At 32.7% G+C, this 26,170-nt stretch overlaps 1 protein-coding gene and 1 pseudogene across 2 annotated transcripts; both read left to right on the forward strand.

Annotated features, from left to right (window-relative positions):
• The first annotated feature begins 637 nt into the window (after positions 1–637).
• Positions 638–2,054, forward strand: LOC143548038 (actin-related protein 2/3 complex subunit 5A-like). Its single transcript, XM_077039307.1, has 4 exons — positions 638–759; positions 846–918; positions 1,724–1,824; positions 1,919–2,054. The coding sequence occupies exons 1-4, from the start codon at positions 638–640 to the stop codon at positions 2,052–2,054; spliced, it is 432 nt and encodes a 143-aa protein (XP_076895422.1).
• Positions 2,055–3,427: 1,373 nt separating this feature from the next.
• On the forward strand, positions 3,428–24,317 carry LOC143548029 (very-long-chain 3-oxoacyl-CoA reductase-like protein At1g24470; annotated as a pseudogene). Its single transcript, XR_013137878.1, has 3 exons — positions 3,428–4,040; positions 15,053–15,122; positions 24,075–24,317. The product of XR_013137878.1 is annotated as a very-long-chain 3-oxoacyl-CoA reductase-like protein At1g24470 (transcript).
• Positions 24,318–26,170: the final 1,853 nt, after the last annotated feature.

Genomic DNA, 26,170 nt, shown 5'->3' on the forward strand with positions numbered 1-26,170 from the left:
ATATTTTTATTACACACAAACTCGTTTGGAGATGGTTTAAAACTAAAATATTGAATATATGCAAAATGCATGTATTCAGTAATTCATGTTACACTTAATTTTGCTTTTTTTTTTCCTATTAGGCTAGGCTCGTTTAAGATGTGAATTATGATTACTTATTTTTGTTAGATTATCGCTTCAAGTTTCATATTAAATTTTTAAGGAGTTGAGTGCTTTTGGCTAACATCATATATACATTTAAGCCATTAAATGTTAGTTTTAGTTGCGCACATAGCAACTAACTTTTAGCTAAATTGGTGCACATATTACACAATAACTTTAGCATATCCTCACCTCTTATGCACGTGACTCATTTAACGTCTCAAGTAAATCGTGTTAGCTAAAAGGACATGAACTCACTAAAATTCTTGAAACATGAAGCCATCGTACTCAAGTAATTAAAACAACCAAACCTCAAGGAGCAAAAACGAAATTAACATTTTCTGTTATAACAGTTTCATTCGAAGCCCCCTTACTTGTCAAATGTGTTAATTGTAACAATAATAATAATAAGGATTTTTGGCATTCAACAAACTAAAAGCAAATATTTAATTTTGGAAGACACGCATATAATTACCTCACGTTACGTCGAGACTGCATGGAGAAGGGAAAGGGTAAAGATCGGGCAAAACCGGGAGATCACGTGGAAGCAGAAAACGCAGAAGCCATCATAGCAAGGATCGAAAACAAATCTCGAAAGATCGAAACCTTAATCAAACAGTCAGTTAAATAATTACTCTTGATCTATGTAACAATCATTTTCATAACCTTTTCCTCGTATTAAATCATGATCAATTGATCATCAGGTACAAACCGGTAGATGCACTCACGACTGCTCTTGAAGGATCTCCTATCAAAACTAAAGATGAAAGATGCAAGGTTTGATCCCTAAATGCGACATATTTTGACTAATGTTATACGATTTGAATAATTCTAACTTGTAAACAGGCGTTTGTGAGGATTTCAATGTTGGATGTAATCATCATTAATGGTGAATAAGGAATAACAGAGATTTAAGAATTATAATTACAGATAACTAAGATTTAAGAATTATAAAGTTAAATATTATAAGCAATGTTTTTATACATACACAAACACATTTTGGCCAGAAATTGATTGAAATCTCTTTGGAACCCGCGGTTTTTGCTGGAATCTCGTTGAAAACCGCTAATTTTGATCGGAATCTCGGCGAAAATCTTTCATTTTGGCCAGAAACTCGTCAGAACAGGCCAATTATGTCCGATTAATCCTGATTTTGGCCGGATTTGACCATTGACCGATTAAGCCGATTAGCTCAAAATTAATCGCTGAAGTTAGGACTAGCGATTAATCGGGGATTAGCCCCTAGTCGGGATATTTGCATCCCTGATTATAAGCTAAAATATAATTGAAATTATCTTATGCTTTAGTAAGTTTTAAAAATGAAACATTAGAATAAAATTTAGCCTTTCAGAGTCCTTTAATTCAGTAGCCAGTTACACTAAAGTCGTTAAAAAAAAGAGAGTTATTTGAATTCATTAATATTTATTTAATATGGAAGAAGGAGTTATTTAATAGAAGATAGAAGTGAGAAAAACAATTTTTTTGTTATAATAAGATGTCAGGATTTCCTTTTCTTGTGATTGTAAATTTGTAATTGTATTTGATATGAAAGATGTGTATTGAGTGTGTGGTTTTTGTGTAGTCTGCAAACTGGCTTGTGGTGCGTAGAGCATTAATGGCAATAAAAGGTGTGGATCTAATGTTTTCCTCTTTGGACCCTGAGTACTATGATATCCTCATGAAGTTAGTCCATTGTTTTCATTTTTAAGAAGTTGAATGATATTAACTCTTTGCACTTACAAGTTATAATTTAAAACTTTTTTTATTAACTTAACAGGTATTTGTATAGAGGATTGTCTACAGGCGATCACTCGTTATGTGAGCAATGCCTAAAGATTCACGAGAAACTAACACAGAAAGCTGGTCTTGGGTGCATTCTTCGAGCACTTAGTGATTTCGTAAATACGGTCTAGTTTCTACATCCATCATTATAAACCATGATATTGTCAAATAAATCGGCTCTTACCATTCATCTTTATTTGTATCTCCGCATGTCTGAGAATTTGAGAAAAAAACAATTTACAGGTTCCATGATCAGGTTATCAATGTTCCAATAAATAATGGATCAACAAACACATATAATGGTAATTACATATATAATGTTTATCAGCATTTGTTTATTAAGGTTTTATTTAATTGTATATATAATTGTTGTTAATATGGTAAGAAATCTTTAAACAAACTTGTGTCGAGCTTAAGCTTATATTTAAGGTTGTTTAATAAATGAGTTCGAGTTCAAGTTCGAGCTTTACAGTCAAACTTAGTTAGAAAGTTTGATTACACTCATGAACTTAATAGAATTTTGGTTTTTATTAGAGAAAATAATCTTTATACACATATGTAATAATTTGCTACATAATTATTTTTTAGTTTTGTATTAAATGTAATAACACCTATTACTTATGTTTTAAAAATGGATATTGGTTTTTAATACTTTCAATTTTCACCGGTTAGTAGATATCACTCACAACTTTTAATTATTCACCACTTCCAACTTTCACTTTATTTCTTATATCCCTTCCTAACTAACTGAGCACTAACCCCGTTAGTTATCTGGATGACATTACATTTTTTTAAAATAAAATAAGAATAAAAATTGTAGGTCCCACACACCACATAATCTCTTTTACTTCTCAAAAAATAGTCTTTAAGGGGGTAAAATGGCCACACTGCTCTCATGTGCTTTGCACATAATCAAATTTAACGAAAAAATTTAACTAGGCTAGTTCTAAAAGACATAACATGAAAGTGATTTGAAACATAAAATATGCTTTCTGCCTTTTCTTTTGATAAATGGCGTCCATTGAAAAAACGTTCAAACATAAAGATATATGTCTTTTGTTATTTTGTCAAAAATTTAAAACCTAAGAAATGTATTTGAGAATTCTTAACGAATAATTTTAACAAACTCACGAGTACCATAGCTGAAATAATTTCACGATAAATACCCTATCCTATCCGTGTTTTAAATTATATATCAACATCAACACTTTAGTTTTAGCTTCTTATCATTTTTATACTTAAATCCATGTGAACACATGACTGGCAAGTGAAAACAATTTATATATGTATATGAAGTTGATTCGAATTCGACCTACAACGATATAGAACACAAATGACCCTGGACTCATGCTTCGACATGTGCTCAGTTCATTAATTACCATTTAATATTGAAAACAATAGCAATAATAATAAATATTAATTTATAAGCTTAGAAGTTAGGAAGTGTATGTATAATAGGAGACTTTTTTATGCTGGTTGTAAACCTTTTACCGATAGTAATAACATGCAACCTTTACCTTTATGGCTATTATTCTTCTCTTCACTTGGCTTTCTTTCCTTTGTCAAACTACTTTTCACTTTCATCAAATGGGTTTTCACCACCTTCCTCAGGCCACCCAAAAACCTCAAGAACTACGGTTCATGGGCTCTGATCACCGGAGCCACCGACGGAATTGGTAAAGCTTCCGCCTTTCAGTTAGCCCAAAAGGGTCTTCACCTAGCAGAAACCTAGCCAAACTTGATGAAGTCACCCATAATATCTTATCCTTGTACCCATCTATTAAAATCAAGATTTTTGTTGTCGATTTTTCGGGTGACAATATGATAGCCAGAGTTAAGGGGATGCAGGAGGTGATTGTTAGTGAAGATCTTGACGTGGGTATTTTGATAAATAATGTAGGGGTGACTTATCCTGTTGCTAGGTATTTTCATGAGGTTGATGAAGATGTTTGGATGAAAGTGATGAAGGTGAATGTTGAAGGTACAAGTTTAGTAACAAAAGCTGTCATTGGAGGAATGATTGAGAGAAAGAGAGGTGCCATTGTTAATGTTGGTTCTGATGCTGCCATTGTTGTCCCTTCACATCCTTTGTATGCAATCTATGCTGCTAGCAAAGCGTAAGTTAATTACTTGCATGTATTGGGCAATCTAGAAAATTTTCTGACATGTGCCGGTTAACTATCGTTATATATTCACAGAGATTGATCAAAAATTTTATAATAGTACTAAAAAATATTTCTCACAAGGACCAACTAACCACGTACCACAAAGATAGATCCGCCCCCACTTTCATATTTTTATGATCTCTTTAAATGCTACTTAACATTGATGTGAGAGAAAGGGATCAAAGTGACAAAAAAAAAGTTACAATACAATTTACAACAATCTATAATATATATAAACAAAAACATAAAAATCATATGTGTCGCGATGTGGTTGTTCCCCCTTTTTTTGAGTCATCAGATTTGCTTGATTTTTAAATTGAGGCTTCTCATGCATTTGTCCCGAATTCATGGGTATGGGTCTTACCAAACCCATACATTCCTTAAACGGGTTATAACATCTCAATAAATTAAAAATTATTCTCACCAAATTAATGATGTAAAAAATCCTATAAAATAGGATAAACTAAAAATTAATATCTTATTTATTTTAAAAATGATACATATATTATTTAAATTAAAAAACCAATTTTATAGTAAAAAAATAAATGGGTTTTGGGTCTCATCAAACCATAAGTATATTATTAACTTTCATAAATATTATTTATAATTAAAAAATCAATTTTATAGTAAAAGAAATAAACGGGTCTTGGGTCTCATCAAAACCATATAGCTTTTAAATCGGGTTATAACATCTTTATTTATTTGTGAAACAATTTATCACCAAATCATAAGTATGTTATTAACTTTAATACAATAAAAAAATATACTTTCAAAAAATAAATAAATATTAGAACAAATAATATAAAACAACTCCCGTAATACGGGGGATAAAAACTAGTTTAAAAATATATGATTAACTAACCTTACATGTTATTGTATTTCAATAAAACTACATTGGTTTTCCAAAAAAACGTAGCATATAAATAAAAAAAACTGAATATATATATATATATATATATATATATATATATATATAATATTAACACAACGAATTATGTTAAAATTTAAAGATAAAGAAACCCAAATCATTTGTATTTTTAAAATTTTCAATCTTGTGAAATAATTGACTTTAAAAACTAATTTGAGTTTCGTTCCTTAAAAATACCTTTACTTTCGGTGTACTTTTTAATTAGAATTCTTCATATAGTTACAATTTTGAAAAAAAAAGAGTTAAATAATCTAATATATATATATATATATATATATATATATATATATAAACAAGATCAAATACATTTTATTCTTAACATAAAAACAGTGAGAACCAATTTGTTGTTATTATTAGGTTTATTTTTATAGGTGTTTGTTGTTATTTTTTGTTTGTATTTGCTAGTTTTCGATTATGAGACGTTATAAGTATTTGCTGGTTTATATTTTGTTGTTATTATTAGATTTTTTTCTTTTGTTGTTATAAGTGTTTGTTGGTATTTGCTGTTATTATTTTGTTCTTGATTTTGATTATTTTTTAAGTTTTTTTCTTTGTTATTATAAATAAATGTTTATGTAGATTGGTATTGTTTTTTACGTTCTCATTTTCTTATAAATTATTATTATTTCCTACGTTCTCATTTAAGATTAAAATTCACATGAACCTTCCCCTATATATATATATATATATATAGGGAGAGGATTATGAAAGAACTCCTTTTTATGGAGTGAACTACAGAACTAATAATGAAATATTTTTAATTTTATTAAAAAAAATATTTTTAAAATTTTTTTTCTTTCATCATTCTTTTATGTTGTTATTCTTCACCACAAAAAAAATATAAAAATGAAAAAAATAAATAAAAAAAATTAACGAGTAATGCATATATGCAATACACCGACTTATTTTATAATGCATATGTGCAATAGTGTGCATTTTAATATTTTAAATAGTGTTGAATAACATATATATAGTTGTTTGTATTGTATATTTGCAATAATGTTATATTATATACAAAAATTAAAAAAAAATCGATATAGTGCATATGTGGATTAGTGTTGTATTACATATATGCGATAATGTGTTTTGCATACAATTATTAGTGTTGTATTTGCATATATTCAATAGTGTGTATTGGATAATGCAAATGTGTTGTATTATCTGCAATAAAACACTATTGTATATATGGAATAGGCATTTGTGCACATATGCACTACAGTACTACACCGACAAGTTTTTTTTTAGAAACAATATCATCTTATTAGAAAGAGGAAAGAAAAAAGAAATCACAAAATATATTTTTAAAAATAGTTAAAAATAATTCTTTACTAGTTCTCTAGTTCTCTCTTTAAAAGGAGTTCTCTCTAGATCTCACCCCTATATATATATATATATATATATATATATATATATATATATATACGAAAACATAAAAATCCTACGTGTCGCGATGTGGTCGCTCCCCCTTTTTTTGGAGTCACCAGATTTGCTTGATTTTTAAATGGAGACTTCTCAAGCATTTGACCCGAATTCATGGGTATGGGTCTTACCAAACCCAGATATTCCTTAAACGGGTTATAACATCTCATTAAATTAAAAATTATTCTCACCACATATAGAAAAATGATTAAAATAAAAAAACATAGTTTTGTATGAAGAGTAGATATAACATAAAATTTAGAGTTAAGAAACTACATATTTAGCCTAAATCTTAGCTAGATCTTAGGAAACTATTTGGTATTTTTAAACTACCAATCTCAACCACTAGATCATAAATCCAAATGCTCAGATTTATTCTTACTCTTCATACAAAACTATTTTTTTTTATTATAACCCACCCTTATATATATATATATATATAGAAAATAGTTCAAATAAAAAATAATTGTTTTGTGAGAAGGCTTTAAAACATTTGTAAACTACCTAAATAAGACACTATACCATGTAAATAGGAAACTATACAACTTTTAGAAACTATCAATCTCAACCACTAGATCATAGATCCAATGGTGTACATCTATTCTTATGCTTCACACAAAATTATTGTTTTTTTACATTAACCTTACCCTATATATATATATATAATATGTTTTTTATTGTGTTAATAATCGGTTAATCTATAACAATTTGATTAAAATTAATTTAAAAACGTGTTTTTAGATTTATATTATTTAGTTTTAAAAAAGGAAAATATAATTTGTAGGATAGTTATTAATTATTTTCTAATTTCCTTTTTATTTTGGACTTTTAGTATAAACTTATAGTTACTAATTTTATATATTTGATAAAAGAATAATAATTTTAAAAGTTTTTAAGGTTTAATGTGGATTGACAAGTGACAAAACATTTAGTTTGGTATTAGAGAGTACAAATAAGTAAATATAGATATAATATTATATATATGATATATAATTAATAAATGTTATATATTACATATTAATATATATATATATATATATCTACATCTATATCTACATATATTCTAATAAAGTAAAATAATTTTGGACATTTATCATCTTTTGATTAGTTCCTACAATTATTTTCCCTTCAAAACAAATATATTAATTAACATATGCAATATATCAAGAATGATTCATTTTTCTTTTACACTCTAATTTATATAACGTTTATACATTTTTTATAAAAATAAATTTTAGCATATTATTTTACTATTTATTTCAAAATACTTTGTGAAATCTAAAAATCAACAACAAACCATGTTTCTCAAATATTAAAAATAATATAATTTCAAATGTTATCATTAACATATTGTGTTATGCATATTGTAAAAGATTCTAAAAAAAAACAAACTCGAATATGCTTTCGTTTTACAAAGTAATATTTTAATCATTAAGTTATAAATATATGCTTAAAAGTCGATCTATTTTTTTAAAATCCATCCATTTATCTATTATTATTATTATTGTAAATTGTCATATAAATTTATAAATTACAAATATAGTTTTATAAATCTATCCATTTATTTTTTTGGTTAATTTAGTAAACAGTATATATGTTAGTATATACGAATCACTTTCAGACATAACAAAGTTTATCATATTTAATTTCTTAATTTTTTTTATCAATGATTGTGTAAGGCCCCGTAACCGGTGCCCTACTTTGGACGTTGGATTTACTCATAAACACAGTTCTAAATATCAGAGTTATTTAAAACTTTACGCGGAATATAAAACTTTCATAACATTACATAATAAATCATAACTTGTCTTAATTAAACATTCGTGTCTTTCAATTTAAACATCAAATCATAAAAACAACTTGAGTCTTTAGATGCTAGACTCTTATTCTTCTGCCATGTGTCCCCGCTCAAGCTAACTGTCTCATTCTACTCACCTGCGTGCATACTAAAAGTCAGCTACGCTGAGTGAGTTGTAGTTAATCACACATTATACAATTCATACACTTACCTTTAATTATGCATTCGAAGATACATAATAATTACTTTACTAATTTACTTTCATTATATAACTTCATACATACGTTCATACTTTATAACTTTCATACTATATAATTACTGTCTTTTCTATCTCATATATAATTAGGGCCTGATCCCTCTTTTCTTTGTCTATCTCAGATATTATTAGGGTTTGATCCCTTTCTTGTCTATCTCAGATATTAGTAGGGTTTGATCCCTCTTCTCTATCTCAGATATTGTTAGGGTCTGATCCCTTACTTCTTCATCTTCGTACATTCTGTCTTTACATACCCGTATCATACATATATATTCTTTACTCGTTCAAACATATTCATATGTTGTACATATATCTATCATACACATTCATCTATTAAATACATACCTCCCTTGTCAATACGTGCAATATCCGAAGATGGTTCACGTATCGTCAAGCTTTCGTTCACATTCAAGATATAAATAATTAACATATAAATCATACATGGCATACACTTACCATTTAAGGTAAGTGTATTAGCTATCACATCGAGTATACACACAGCCCCGAAAACATAACAAGGAAATGGGGCTAGAAACTCACCTGAACTCGGTTACGTTCACTGTTAATTGTTATTCCTTTCTTGAGCTGTGCACGGCTAACTGTATAATAATTACATACATCAATTAACTATCACTACTCGAATCAGGCTATCTAGTTTAATTAAAACCCTCAACGAACGGGGGTCCGGGTGGAGCGCCCTGGCAGCGGGGTTCTAGGGGCGACAGCCCCTAGCGGGGTCCAAGGGGCAGAGCCCCTGGCTGGGGTTAAGCTGTCAGGTCAGCCTGGAAAAATTTTTATTTTCGCTAACTGTCTTAACACATTTTCCATTAGGATTTAATTTATTTTTCTAATTCGTTAACTCATTCGCCATAACGAATTGCCTCTGATTCGTTATGTTTTCTTCCTTGATTCGTTATCCTGATTCGTCCCTTATCATCATCTGATTCGTCATTCCAATTCCATCTGAACGTGACTTATTTCGTTATCTTAATCATAAAGAATTGGAGAGTAATGAATCACCTGATTCGTTATCTGGTTCGCTATCCTAGTTCGTTAGTCTAATTCGTTATCTTGTCTTAATGAATGGCCAAACTAATTCGTTATCTGGGCATAACGAATTGATGAACTAATTCGTTATCTTACCATAACGAATAGCATCAGTCTTATCCAGACTTTGTCAACCTATACCAGATCTGCAATTAAACCCTCGATTCTAAACGAAATATCACGATTTAGGTATCTATGAACTCGAAATCATAGCGCCTACAAACCCTAGGTGTCCCATCAGCCAAACATTCACGTTTCAGAGGTGCGATTTGCTCATATATAACTACGGCTCGTTTATCAATTGATTAACCCATCATATATTAACCAGTTTTAGTAAGTTTTGCATCTTTGGATTCGTTTTTACCATATTCCACCTAGATCTATGATTTCTTGACGAAATCCGAACCTAAACGAACATGTTCAAGTCATAAACGTACCTTAAACGAGTCAAACTACGAACACGGTGTAACATCCTAAAATTTATAATGTTAAATAAAGAAAGTTACGTTTAGTGATTTCGCGTTATTAATTAATTAATGTCGAGTAAAGAACGGATCATGGACTTAGATTAATTAAGATGGGTTAAATGAGAATGGGCCTTAGGTCCATGGGCTTTAAGGGATATAAATATCCCCTAAACCAACCTAAAACCCTAAACCCTCATTTCATTTCCATCATAATCTCTACACACTCAAAAACACACACATACATTACACCATATTCGGCCGAGGGAGAGAGAGAGACATCCGAGACCAAGAATCAAGCCGACCATTATTAGATCTTCAATATACGAGATAACCAAGCAAACCGCGACCACACCGAACGTATAAAAGGTATGTTCTTGACCTTTAAAGTTTACGTAGTATTGGACGTTTTTACCTTAAAGGTCCAAGCTTTATAGTATATACGGGATATATATACGAACGAAAACGGTTAGGGAACGTAGGGGGTGATGTCGAACCATAACAAGGGTATTAAAATCGCCAAAATGCTTGATAAAAACAAAACCCGTAGCTGACCTGAACAACTTCGCCTGCAAAAGCTTAACTTCGCCTTCAAAGCATAACTTCGCCTTCAAAGCTTAACTTCGCCTACGGCCAAGTTCGCCTAATTGATAACTTCGCCTAAGGCCAAGTTCGCCTAATTGATAACTTCGCCTACGGCCTAGTTCGCCTAATTGATAACTTCGCCTAAGGCCAAGTTCGCCTAATTGATAACTTCGCCTAAGGCCAAGTTCGCCTAAGTGATAACTTCGCCTACGGCCAAGTTCGCCTAACTGATAACTTCGCCTAAGGCCAAGTTCATCTAACTGATAACTTCGCCTAAAGCTAAGTTCGCTTAAGGTTTAACTTCGCCTAAAGTTAAGTTCGCTTAGAAAATAAATTAAAAACCTAATGGAAAATGTGTTAAGACAGTTAATGTAAATAAAATTTTTCCAAGCTGACATGGCAGCTCGACCCCAGCCAGGGGCTCTGCCCCTTGGACCCTGCTAGGGGCTGCCGCCCCTAGACCCCGCTGCCAGGGGCGCTGCCCCCGGACCCCCATTCGTTGTGGGTAGTAGTTAAGACTAGAAAGATGATATGAGTAGTGATAGTTAATTGATACGTATACTTGTTATACAGTCAGCCGTGCACAACTGAAGAAAGGGATTATGATTAACGGTGAACGTAACCGTGTTCAGGTGAGTTTCTAGCCCCAATTATGTGTTATGTTTTCGGGGCTGTGTGCATACTCGATATGTTTGTTAATACGCTTATCCTAAGAGATAAGTGTATGCCTTATGTGAATGATGTGATATGTATGAATGATGGCTTGACGATACGTGAACGATCTTCGGATATTGCACGTACTGTCAGGTTGTAACGCTAAGTATAAGGTAAGTATGATATGCATGCTTATGTGTATGAATGTGATAAAGTTAATAAAAGAAGGAAAGGATGGTTGTATGGTTACGAAGAGGGTACCGGGCCCTAATAATACTCGAGTTATGATGTATGGTTGTATGGTAACGAAGAGGGAATCGAACCCTACTAATATTCGAGAATTAGGGAACCGAACCCTACTAATATTCGAGGAAAGAGGGTACCGAGCCCTAATAATACTCGAGGAAAGAGGGTACCGAGCCCTAATAATACTCGAGGAAGGAGGGTACCGAGTCCTAATAATACTCGAGGAAGGAGGGTACCGAGCCCTAATAATACTCGAGGAATGTAGGGCGTAATGCTCTTTATAACGTAAGATATGAAAGTAAGTTAATACAAAAGAAAGTATGAAAGTATGAAAGTATGAAAGTATGAATGAAAGAATATAAGTTTATGTGTATTGTATAGTGTATGATTAACTAGAACTCACTCAGCATAGCTGACTTTTAGTATGCACGCAGGTGAGTAGGATGAGGCAGCTCGCTTGAGGAGATATGTGGCACTGAATAAGAGGCTGGCATCGGAAGACTCAAAACGTTTAAGTTTAATGTTTCGTTTATTTTGAAAGACAAAATGATGTTTTAAGACAAGACGTGTTTTGTTATGAAATGTTTTATGAAAGCTTTTATATTCCGCGAATGTTTTAATTAACTCTGATATTTAGAACTGCGTTTATGAGTAAATCCAACACGAAAGTAGGGCTACCGGTAACGGGGCCTTACACACGGTCAAGTCTTGATGTCGTCTTGGTTCGTCTCAACGTTCTAGTACCAATAATCTTGGGTTTTCGCCTTCGGATCTTGACTCGGGTTATAGAATAGTGTTTGTGTGTGTTTTTGATGGTGTAGGCTATGGTGTAGTGATGGATAAAATGGAAAGGATTACGGCTTAAGGGGTATTTATACTCCCTTAAGCCCATGGACCTAAGGCCCATTCCATTTCTTATTCCATATTTTAAAGTCTAAGCCCGTCATCTTATAGTTTATTTATCTAAACCGACACACTACACTTTATCGAATAAACAAAATTTCATTTATTTATTATAATCAAATGTAGGATGTTACAGATTGTTTCGTGTTTTTTGTGGAACTTAAATTTGATTTTTTGGGTCAAAAGTTGGTAAATAGATTGTTTAGTACAAGTTAAAGACATTTAGGTAAAAATTGTTGCGGGTCAAAAATGGAAAATTTGAGAACTTTTAAAAGTTTGAGAATGCAAATAGATTTATCGTCAAATTTGTTATTGATTCAAAGTATCGACTTGAAAATGTCAAACGGATGAAAGTTAGAATTTTAAACATGATTCGGGTTTCAAATTTATTTTCAAGGACATTTTTGAAATTAATCGAAAGGTTCAGGATTTGAAAAATTGACTATTTTTCCCTTTATTATTAAAATATAAGAAAAGATTGTGAGCACTTTCGACATGCCACCAATGCCTATCAATTCTTCTAACGTTTATCAAATTTGAAATATTTATATCATTAACTTTTCCTTCAATGGTGATCAGAACGTTGTATGAGAGGCATGTCATGCAAAACTATGCTTAAATGAAACCAAATATTCACAAAATTGAATGGGTTGACTATTTTTCCCTTTATTATTAAAATATAAGAAAAGATTGTGAGCACTTTCGACATGCCACCAATGCCTATCAATTCTTCTAACGTTTATCAAATTTGAAATATTTATATCATTAACTTTTCCTTCAATGGTGATCAGAACGTTGTATGAGAGGCATGTCATGCAAAACTATGCTTAAATGAAACCAAATATTCACAAAATTGAATGAGTTAACATGTTAGCTTTTATGTTGTCATTATGACAAAGTCGAGAAGTCTCCTAAAATTTATCAAAATCTTTTTCATGGTGTAGCTCAGAAAAACATAGTTCTTAAAGAACATCCGTCGTTACAATTTAATGTTCTCATTTCCTTCGATGGGTGGTAAATTGATAAATATATCAATAAATGTAATGCTCCTTCTGTATCTAGGCTGAGTGGTTAGAACTACTATCGTATGAGAAGTCTTATTTCCTAAATTGCTTCATAACCAAAATTCTTTCAATTATACATATATGACACTAAAAATGAAGTTTTCAATAGAAAGAGCGTTATCGGGTACGTTTTGCACGTGTACTTTTTTATTAAGTTCATTTAAAAAAAATCATTTTGTGATATAAATAAAATCAATTTATGCATACATAGTATAGATACAAGCATAGATATAATACATTTTTCATATACATTATTTGTTTAACTTGTAATTTTATAATTTTAATTATATCGTGTGTGACACGGGCTCTAAAGCTAGTATATATATGTATATTATAATACTAATTTTTATCCTCCGTATTACGGGTGGTTGTTTTACATTATTTGTTTTTAATATTTATATACTTTTTTAGAGTTTAATTTTATTTATTGTAAGAAAATTCATAATATATTTAGAGTTTGATGATAAAAAAGGTTTCATAAATAACTAAGATGTTATAACCCGGTTTAAAAGTTATCTGGGTTTGGTGAGGTCCAAGACCCGTTTATTTTTTTTATTATAAAATTGTTTCTTAATTATAAATAATATCTTTTTAAAAAAATCATATAATAATTTTAATATATCCTATTTTATAGGATTTTCCTATCAATAATTTGGTAAGAATAATTTTTAATTTAATGAGATGTTATAACCCATTTAAGAAATATCTGAGTTTGGTAATACTCATACCCGTGAATTCAGGTCAACTGTGTGAGAAACATCCATTTAAAAATCAAGCAAATCTGGTGACTCCAAAAAAAGGGGAGCGACCACATCGCGACTCGTAGGATTTTTATGGTTTCGTTTATATATATTATAGATTTTAAAAGACTATTCTATGAGATATTCTTATTTTTAAATTAGCCCAACCTTTTTTTAAACCGATTTCTTTTGTGTGCCCCATACAAAATTTGTTGATACCCCGGCCAGGATGCCACTTTCATTAACGGGGTTGATGGCATTAATGTTAATTAGGAATTATTATTATTATTTTTTTATTTTGTTTGAATGACTAATTTAAATTATTGACGGATCACTTTCCCATTTGATCATCTCTATTTTTTACTGGAGACCACATTTACAAGAAACTCATCATATGTGAGGAAACTCTCTGATCCAACCTAGAACCCCTTATATTTTACAATGAGCACTTAAACCCAAAACTTTCCTCTTTATAAGTTAAAGTCTTTAGATAGCTCACCTCAACCACTAAAACTATGACTCATTCGTATTAATGTTAATTAGATGGTGCAGGTGCGTGAATAATATAAGCAAAGGCTAATTGGTAGGTATTAAACCATTAAAATGGTTGGCATTTGTGAAGTGAACGTGGAAGATATAGTTAAGGGCCGCGTTAGCATTAGGGTTGTGGTTATATGACATTGATGCCGGTTTATTAGATGATAATGGATTCACATGCTTAACTATTTTGGTACAATAATAACATGCATTGACTCATTTATAAAACAAGGATTAATCCATAATAACTTGTATCTACTATAAAGGTGTAATTTAAGCTTTATTTATACGTACTCGAACTAACACATTTTAATTGGAAACAGATACATTGATCAACTTTCAAGGTCTTTATATGTGGAATACAAGTCGTTTGGTATAGATATTCAGTGTCAGGTAACGTTAATATTATTTTTTTATTAATTACTTTACATTGTGTAAGTATATTTGCTTTGATTCAGCACAAGGATTTGTTGAGTTCCAGTGGTGATTAATCAACGGTTTAACTTTTAAACCCAGTTTAATAAAATTAGTTTCATAATTATTAATCATATTAATAACAGAATACACAGCGGAATATAAAATCGAGTAATCACCATTTAACGGAACCGTACAGAATCTGGTTACAGACGATACGAGTACGATATGAAACAACCAAAGAAACATAAATCTAAAGCGACAATAATTAAGTTTACCTCGGTTAATGAATAACCGGTTGAGACACCGAGGTTCAACGAACAAGCGCTAGGCGACGAACTAATAAATGGACAGCGGCGGCGGCGACGCTACTTCGTGGCTTCCTGCGACAGTACCCAGCGGCTTCAAGCGATGGGACATGCAACTTATGTGGGGATCGGATGGCTCTTTTTTTTGTTGATTGGTTTCTTTTCTTGTTATGTTATATTAATGATAGGGTTTTTTCAACTAATTATTAATCCCTTGTTTTTAATATGTACAACATATAAACCGACCTAAGCCCATTACGATCCAGCACATAATTATTTGAAAGTCCATATTGATAAATAATACATGTTATTTATCAATTATTATTTATATCTAATATAAATAATAGATCGTAAATAATTAGTCATTACCGGTTAAACAATTTAAGCGGATTTTGGTTCGTTGCCCAAGGTGTACCTCTCACGGGTCGTAACTCAGTCGGACGCGTTAAATTAACCAAACGGTCCACTATTTCCAACAGTCTCCCACTTGGACGGCTTTCGATTAAATTCCTTAACGCAGACAGCCAGCGGTGCTCTAGCTACACATGGCTGCCCCCAACAAATTATGACACTTTAAAGTCATTAACCAAAGCATCTTGGAATACACTATTGCAAGATAATGAGCTTATAGTAATCGTTGCCATTTATCCTTTCCATATAAGACACCAATTGAACAATGAGACATGGATCAGATCAATCTCATATGGCGTTCAATCATTATCGTTTTCGTTCTTGAGTCAAAATGGTCCAATCAAACACACAGTAAGTTTGGGTGAGGCCTCACACTTTACCAGTTTGAATTAACGAAGGCGCCAAGATGTCTAACTGTTACATATCATGTAAGAGTACGGAATCCCATCTTGATTACATACAACTCCCACTGAACTTCAGAATACTCCCAACCAATGCCTTTATGATTGGCAGTTACGCGATAGCGGTTGACATTGATCAAAGAATACCTTTAGTAAACGAAAGTTCTAATATGTATCTCAGGTCTAAGGATACTAAATGAGCATACCAATATCAAATGCATCTTATGACTCCATGAAGATGATTTGATGCGAGTTACATCCAACGTCATTCATAATGAGGTCTGTGAGTTTGGAAGTTAACCCTTTGAGTCCAAAGTCAGAATAGTCTTAATTCAGAATTGCTCCCACGAGTCTGACCGACTACGGATAATTTAGAATACAATATTCATGGATTAAACGTATTAAAATGAACACAGTTATAATATTCAACGTTTACATTTAACCATTAAATCAAAAGTGAACTCAAAAGTATAACTGTTTAAATGTTCATACATCCAAATACTAAATCAAAACAAATTACTAGCTAATCTAAGACCGATAGCATCCCTGTGTTGGTCATGCTTGTCCTGAGTCATCAGTTTAGTGAACGGGTCTGCTAGGTTTTGATCTGTGTCTACTTTGCTTATTATGATGTCACCTCGTTCCAGTATCTCCCGTATGAGGTGAAACTTCCTTAGAATGTGCTTGGCTCTGTGATGAGATCTGGGCTCTTTGGCCTGAGCAATAGCACCTGTGATATCACAGAACACCTCGATTGGTTTGCGAATACTCGGAACCACATCGAGATCGGTGATGAACTTCTTCATCCAAGCAGCCTCTTTAGCAGCATCCGATGAAGCTATATATTCGGATTCGGTGGTAGAATCCGCCACTACACTCTGCTTGGAACTCTTCCAATAAATAGCTTCTCCATTGAGAGTGAAAACGAAACCCGACTGTGAGCGAGAATCATCTCGGTCAGTCTGGAAGCTAGCATCAGTGTAACACTTTACAGTGAGCTTCTCTTCCACTCCCCCAAACACCAAGAACATATCCTTGGTCTTATTCAAGTACCTTAGAATGTTATTCATAGCAGTCCAATGGGCAATGCCAGGACCCTGTTGAAAACGACTGGTCATGCTCAGGGCATACGAGACGTCAGGTCTAGTACATAACATAGCATACATGATAGAGCCAACCGCAGAAGCATATGGAATTTCTTGCATACGCTTAGATTCAATGTCCGTTTCCGGAGATTGCGATTTGCTCAACACGGTTCCTTTAGTCATTGGAACAGCCCCTTTCTTGGAGTTTTCCATTTAGAAGCGTGCCATTACTTTGTCTATGTAAGTACTTTGACTTAGCCCTAGAATCCGCTTAGATCTATCTCTATAGATCTTTATTCCCAGAATATAAGCGGCTTCTCCAAGATCTTTCATTGCAAAACAAGATTCCAACAAGTGCTTAACTTCCTTAAGCATAGGAATGTTGTTTCCAATGATCAGTATATCATCCACATACAAGATGAGGAATGATATAGTGCTCCCACTAGCCTTTCTATAAACACAAGGCTCATCTTCATTTTTGACAAAACCAAACTCTTTGATTTTCTCATCAAAGTGAAGATTCCAGCTTCGAGATGCTTGCTTAAGTCCATAAATGGACTTATTCAATTTGCAAACCCTATTGGGATATTTAGGATCGACAAAACCTTCAGGCTGAACCATATAAACATCTTCAGAAAGATGTCTATTAAGAAAAGCAATTTTGACATCCATTTGCCATATCTCGTAATCATAGTACGCGGCTATGGCAAGTAATATTCTTATTGACTTAGTCATAGCAACGAGCGAAAAGGTTTCATCATAGTCAACACCTTGAGTTTGAGTAAAACCTTTCGCGACTAGCCGTGCCTTATAGGTTTGCACATTTCCATGCATGTCGGTTTTTCTCTTGAAAATCCATTTGCTCCCTACTGCCTGGCTATCGGGGGTAGCTCAACCAAGTTCCAAACTTGGTTATCCTGCAAGGATTGCATCTCGGCGTTCATGGCATCCTGCCATTTCTCGGATTCCGGATCCAAGATAGCAGATTTGTAGTTAGTAGGCTCGTCACCAGACTCGGCTACTAACAAGACTTCGGGACCATCTAAATGCCATAGGTATCTAGAATTTGGTACAGGAGTCCTACTACTTCTGCGAACGCTTGTGTTCATGTCTGATGTATCAGCAACAACAACTTGTTGATCAGACGCTCCAACTTCCTAAGCGGTTGTTTGTGGTTCCTGAATTTCTTCAAGATCAACAATGTTATCTCCAGTCCCTCGATTGAGAAATTTCTTCTCAAGGAAGTGGCCTTTCCTCTTGATAGAAATCGTATTTGTATCAAGATGAAAGAAGTAATAACCGCTTTGGTTATAGTATCTGACGAAAACAACTTTTACGCCGCGGGGATCAAGTTTGTCATCAGACTCACTTGAGATGTAAGCATCACATCCCCATACTCTAAGGTAAGACAATTTGGGCTTCTTTCCTTTGTGCTATATCTCATATGGAGTTTTGTCTATCTTCTTAGTTGGAGCTAGATTGACAATGTGGGCGACGGTCATAAGGGCATAACCCCAAAAGGAGTGAGGCAAGTTAGTTCTACACATCATCGATCGAACCATGTTTAGCAAAGTTCGATTTCTCCTCTCGCTCACGCCATTATGTTGGGGTGTGCCAGGTGGAGTGAGCTGTGAAACAATTCCATGCTCTTTTAGATAAGTGATAAATTCTGAGTTGAGATACTCTCCACCTCGATCTGATCGAAGCATTTTAATGGTTTTACCAAGTTGTTTTTCCACTTCGCTTTGAAACTCTTTGAACCTTTCAAAAGTTTCGTGCTTGTGTTTCATAAGATACACATAAGCATATCGACTATAATCGTCGATAAAAGAAACAAAGTATCTTTCATGGTTTCTAGTCATGGTTCTGAAAGGTCCACATACATCAGAATGTAAGAGTCCTAACAGATCACTTGCTCGTTCACTTTTATGAGTGAAGGAGTCTTTGGCGAGTTTGCCAGCTAAACAAGATTCGCAATCATCAAACGAGTCCGGTCCTGTGGATTCAATAATCCCTTCGGATTGGAGTCTTTTAACTCTTGCCTTGCTTATATGGCCAAGTCGGCAATGCCATAGAAAAGTATCATTGACGCTAGTCTTGATAAGTTTTGAAAGATGATATATGTTATTATCAGGTTGAACATCAATCTCATAAATACAATTTCGAGGTTTAGCCTCAAAATAAAAGATATCATTTAAGTAAGCAGAAATAGCCATGCCATTAAAAACGTACTTAAAACCATGTTCAAGAAACAATGAAAATGAAATAATGTTTCTGGTCAAACCAGGAGCATACAAACAATTATTCAAAGGAAAAACTAGGCCAGATGGACAAGTAAAATGAAAAACTCCAGTTGCCAGAACTGGTACTCTCTTCCCATCTCCAACGATGAGTTCCATGCTGCCTTTATTTAGTTTCTTCCACTTCTCAGGCTCCTGCAAGACATTAACAATGTGGAAACCACATCCGGTATCAAATACCCATACCCATGTGTTGCTAGAGACAGTGAAAGTTCAATAACGTATATGGAAATACCTCGAGAAGAGCCTTCACCATTGGCCTTCCTCTTTGCTAGCTCAGCTAGATGTTCGGGGCAGTTACGCATCCAGTGCCCCATGTTGTTGCACTTGAAGCACTGGCTCTCCTCAGGAGGCGGCGGTGGTGCCTTTGCAACTTTCTTGTTAGTGTTGGTGGCTGATTTGGCAGCAACAGTAACTTTCTTCTTGCCTTTTCCCTTATAACCTTGATTCTTGGGTTTGGGCTTCTTTAAACCAGCAGATCGGATCATCAGAACTTGATTGGTCCTAGAAGGAATGTTCATCTCAGCCGTTTTGAGCATGTTGTGCAGCTCCGGTACTGTCTTTACCCAGCCATTCATGTTGAAATTCATTACGAACTGGTCGTAAGAGCCGGGGAGAGAGTTGAGGATGAAATCCGATGCCATCTCATTAAGCATGGGATAATCAAGTTTCTTGAGCTGATCGATGTGCCCCTTCATCTTAAGAACATGTGCACTGACGGGAGACCCTTCTGCCATCTTGCAACTTATGAGTTGTTTCATGGTATCGAACCCTCCTGACGGGCGTGTTTCTAGAACATGCCTTTGAGTTGTTCCAGCATCTCATAGGCACCGAAGTCTTCTAAGCCTTTAGCAAGCTCAGAAGTCATGGTGGCTAGCATAATACAGGAGACCTCAGCCGAGTCATCCCTATGCTTGTCAAGAGCTTTTCGAGCAGCGGCTGTGTTGTTTTCAGGCTCGTTTGGAACAGGTCCATCGAGAACATACAGGCGCTTTGCCATTGTAAGAACTAGTCTTAAGTTGCGGTGCCATTCAATGAAGTTGGTACCGTTCAGTTTCTCCTTCTCAAGGATAGACTTAAGGGCGTATGGTGAATTTTCGTTTGAAGACATCTGATTAATAAAGCAAAAGTAAATTTAGTTAGTATTTTCGATGTTGTAATCCTATTATTAATGACCCAATAACATTAATGAAATATGTGCATAAGAATCTGGCTTCCAGTTATTAAAGGCAGCTATAGCACACAACATTAATAAGTGGTTAGGCAAACTGACAACGATTGTCAATTGTGAATAGAGCACAAATCTCGGTTATGAGGCCTATAGGGACAACGATTGTCTATATAGATACGTTTAGCCTCATCTTTGCCCACTTTAAGTCTCCAGACAGCTTTAGCACGTAACAGGAGAGTAAAGTAATAGTTGTCCTAGTACAGTGACGTGTGAAAGCGCTGGATGTGTCAACGAAACACTTTCACCTTGATGGGATAGGCTAGAAAACAAGTGCGGTTCTTTAGCTCCAAACACTCGAAATTTTGCAGTATGCCTCAAGTGTGACTTGTAGTAGGATTGACACAAACTAGTGGTTTTAAATTGGGATTAATTTTATAATTACCAAATAGAGTAAAAGTCAAATTTTACTGTATTTATTCTCGGGACAAAAATGATAAACCCTTTCATCTCTCAGGACACTTAGTATTAAATAACCTATTAAAAACTAAGTTTGTCGCGATACGTCTAACCAATTTTAAGTTAATAGAAAACTATTAAGTTATAAGGTTTTGGAAAATCAAATTTAGTTTAATTTTGCAAAATCTCAATTGGTTGATTAAAAATTTATTTTAATGTATTTGGTATTAGGTTTTTGGTATTATAACCTATTATAATCAGGCAAGCAACCACAATAACAAACAAGAATATGTAAATCTTAATTGGCCAAAATGTGATTGGTCTTGTTAGAGCCTATTAGCAAGACCAATCGGGTCAAGGGGCCACAACACAAACAACCACAAGGATGGACTCTTGGTGCATCCGGTCATCTTTGCTAACTCCCACTGACTTCGAGAACTCCACGAGCTCGTCCTCGGTTTTCCTTCGGGTCTTCTTCATTACAATATTAAAAATACATATAATGAAAAACCAAACCCTATCTATTACAATCTTGAACCATCAAAGTGGCCAAAAAACCATAAAATAAAACCGAAAAATAAAATACAACTTTGAACCATCCATATGGCCAAAATCAAACAATCAATCACACAAGGTCGGGCCAGATTTACATATTCAATAAAAAAATAAAGTTGAGCAATACTTTGGTCAAATAAAATAAATAAAAATTGACCAAACCAAGATTGCTCAAAAAACTTATCTAGATCAAAAACTTCAACTAGCTTGAAGTTTATGATGTAGATCCGGTGAAAAGACCGGATTCGACTCGTATGTTGTAACCTAGGCTCTGATACCACTGTTGAGTTCCAGTGGTGATCAGTCAACGGTTTAACTTTTAAACCCGGTTTAATAAAATTAGTTTCATAATTATTAATCATATTAATAACAGAATACGCAGCGGAATATAAAATCGAGTAATCACCATTTAACGGAACCGTACAGGATCCGGTTACAGACGATACGAGTACGATACGAAACAACCAAAGAAACATAAATCTAAATCGACAATAATTAAGTTTACCTCGGTTAATGAATAACCGGTTGAGACACCGAGGTTCAACGAACAAGCGCTAGGCGACGAACTAATAAATGGACGGCGGCGGCGGCGGCGACGCTGCTTCGTGGCTTCCTACGACAGTACCCAGCGGCTTCAAGTGATGGGACCTGCAGCTTATGCGGGGATCGGATGGCTCTTTTTTTTGTTGATTGGTTTCTTTTCTTGTTATCTATACTATATATAACACATCAAATAAGGGCAAATTAAAACACTCATTTTTAAGTAATTTACAACACTTAAAGCATGAGGTACATGTGTTAGTAAGGGTAAACTTGTCTTTTAAACACAATCCATTCAACTTACAAGTTTGGTCCCTCATCTTTAACCATATTATGTTTTTAATTTAACTTGTAAACTAACTTCCCACCCATGATTTTTAAACGACTATAGTCTTTTCATACGTTAATATTTTTATAAACAAATTGCACCATAAAAACGAGCATTTTATTCTCTTTAATTTGGATGATATTGTTGTAATTTTTTTTCATTTTAAATAAATTAATATGTTACATAGGGGTGTTCGGTGTCGGTTTTGATGGTTTTTAAATTAAACATGTGAGTCGAACCGTTAATACTGATTTTTTGTCGTCCAAAACCAAACTCAACAATTGAAAGTTTAAACCGAATCGTTACTAATGGCCTGGTTCCAGTTTGTTTTCACTGTTTAAACTTTAGTAATAAATTTAGTTTAAAATAATTAATAATTTAAATGTACCGTCAATTTTAACTAAAAACCAACATAATATGATACTTGAGATGATCATAAATAAAAAAATGATAATTTTAGCCACATAAATGGTAAATATTAATGGAAGATCTATAACGTGAGATAATAACAAAAAATATTACAAAATGAATTATATTGCAATTAGGTTAATTTACAGTCTTTTCTGGTTTCATATGGCCAGTTGCCGATATAAACTGTGAACCAACCGTTCACTACGTTTTGAAAATTTTGAAACCGACCAACAAACCAAAAGTAAAAAAGAAAAAGAAAAAAGAAGTCAAACCAATGACCGATTTAAACGATTTTAAGATTTTTACCGAATCATAAACACTTATATTTGTATGTGATTACATGTTCAAACACCCGCTGCATCGCACGGGCACCCGTCTAGTGTTATATTAATGATAGGGTTTTTTCAACTAATATATTAATCCCTTGTTTTTAATATGTACAACATATAAACCGACCTAAGCCCATTACGATCCAGCACATAATTATTTGAAAGTCCATATTGATAAATAATACATGTTATTTATCAATTATTATTTATATCTAATATAAATAATAGATCGTAAATAATTAGTCATTACCGGTTAAACAATTTAAGCGGATTTTGGTTCGTTGCCCAAGGTGTAACTCTCACGGGTCGTAACTCAGTCGGACGCGTTAAATTAACCGAACCGGTCCACTATTTCCAACATGATTGTGTAATGCAACACTTCAGTTATGCACTTAGATGATTAAATTAAAGTTTAATGATTTTCTTCATTATATATAAATAAATTTGTGTGATAATATCGGTGAACTATTCTTTTACGTTATTTCTCTCTGTCCATTATGTCATTTTAGGTCTTTCATCAAACTTATCGTAATCAGCTCTTTTATAATTGTAATTGTCTTTTTTTTTATTTTTTTCAGTTTTCATGTATCATATAAGATCATTTGTATGTTATTTACTCCGAAAGTCTCGTTATAGGTACCATTATATGTATATACGAAAATGGCGTCACAAGTTGCAATGATAAAAAAATCATCGTTGTGTATCCCAACAATTGAAGAGTATGTAAAAGCCTCAATTCGACAAATAGGATATGAATCTCGTTGCATGCCATATTGGGCTCACTCGATGCAATGGTTCTTTGCTTCATTGGCTCCCGATTCTCTACTAGATGTGTGGCGTATTTCAATTGCCATTCAACGTAGGGGATTTAAGACTTAGAATTATACGTATGGTCGTGTTGTCTGTATCTTGTAATGTTATTCCCTCTCAGGTCAATTATTCAATAATATAAATGAGTGGCCCATACTAGATTCCTATCACTTGTGAAATGTATAAATAAACGATGATGAATATATTAATTAATTTATAATAGCGTACCACTTCAATATGATAATTGGTTTGGAATGCAGAGTAGGCATATTTCTTCGAGGGTTATTCTATAAATTGAAAAATAAAAGAAGGATGAACACAAGCAATGAAAAATATTCATAACTAAAAATTTAATGAAAAATGAAAAAAAAGACTTCCTCGTTGAGAAAAAAAGACACATTGTTGAGTGAAAAAAAATAATTGTATCTATTTGTTTATCATTGTGTTTTGTATTTATTTTCGTCATTAATTGTGTTTTTTTTTCTTGGCATTTTGTCTTTTTTTTCTTGATATTGTTTATATATTTATTGTGTCTTCTTTTAGTTATAAATGTTTCTTTGATCTCGGTATTGTGTCTTTTCGTCGTTTTTTAACGAGAATGACGGAGGAAACATTTGAGTTTTTAATTTTTTTTCGTTTTATATTTATATTTTTAATTATGATTTTTTTTTAATTTTTGAATTTTTTATTGAGTGGTTTTTTGTGAGCATAAATCCTTCTTACATTTCTTATTTTTCTTTCTTTCTTTCTTTAAATATATTAACTTTTCCCTTATAACATCTTAGTTTCAAGATAATGATTTTTGTTTAAGAAAACATAAAATATATAATAAAAAACGATTAATGTGTGAATATCGTTGCGTTAGTAAACTGATTGTCTATGTAAAATATCAAAAAATGCTAATTTTATTACCAAAAAACATACAACTGGATTGTGATTTTGTACGTAAAGCGTGGCTTACTATAAATTACTTTGAGTCCGCTATACATACTTATCGTGTTTAACGTAATTCTAGTAACAAATTGTTTTCATACAAATTAGTTAAAAGTTATGTTGTTATAATCACCATTTATATAGGCATATTTATAGGAATACACATACTCGTGTAGTCGTGTAGATATATATACACATGAACACGCATGAATATGCACATAAAACACGTGCGATATGATTTGGTTAAAATATGTTAGTACATGAGCTATTAATAACATCATGAAGTTCATTTGCTGGGAATTTTATTTTTTTACATATCTACTCCTTAATTAATTGTCTTTATAAGGATTAATTTGATGATATATATATCAAAGTGATAGATAGCTATAACTTTTAAATTTTGTTATATTTAAAAATATTTTAGAAATTCGATAATTTTTTTTTAATAATTTAATAAAATTAATAATTAATAAAAAGTTACTAATCGAGTATAATCAAGTTCCAACTGCACTTCAGTTCTCCTGTTATAGTGTTATACATGCAAGATCAGTACTGTATGTTACTATAAGACTTAAGACACTTAAAACATACATTTATTTATTCTACACTTACAATAAGCTTTTTTATGAAATAAAATAAACTTAAATTAAAGCATATGATCATATTATTTCGTATATGAAGCAAAATTAAAGCATCCAACCAACAGATCATGTATATATTAGCCGAAAGAAGTTAATAATTTTGGGATAATATGTTATTTTCTTTCCCAACAGGATTAAGGATTATATAATAATAATAATAATAATAATAATAATAATAATAATAATAATAATAATAATCTACTAATGTAATAAAAGAAGGTTTTTTTAGACACATGTCATTAACACAGCAACCCCTGCTTTTCTTTTCACTTTCATGATATTATGACATCTGGCATCTCTCCTTCAAGCAGTTGATGGTTACTTTCTTTAAAGAGAAGCTTTACAGTT

This window comes from Bidens hawaiensis, unplaced genomic scaffold (genome assembly GCF_021521415.1).
Source record: "Bidens hawaiensis isolate Kalapana, Puna unplaced genomic scaffold, B.hawaiensis_p1.1 tig00014901_1, whole genome shotgun sequence".
In the NCBI taxonomy this organism is placed as follows: Eukaryota; Viridiplantae; Streptophyta; class Magnoliopsida; order Asterales; family Asteraceae; genus Bidens; species Bidens hawaiensis.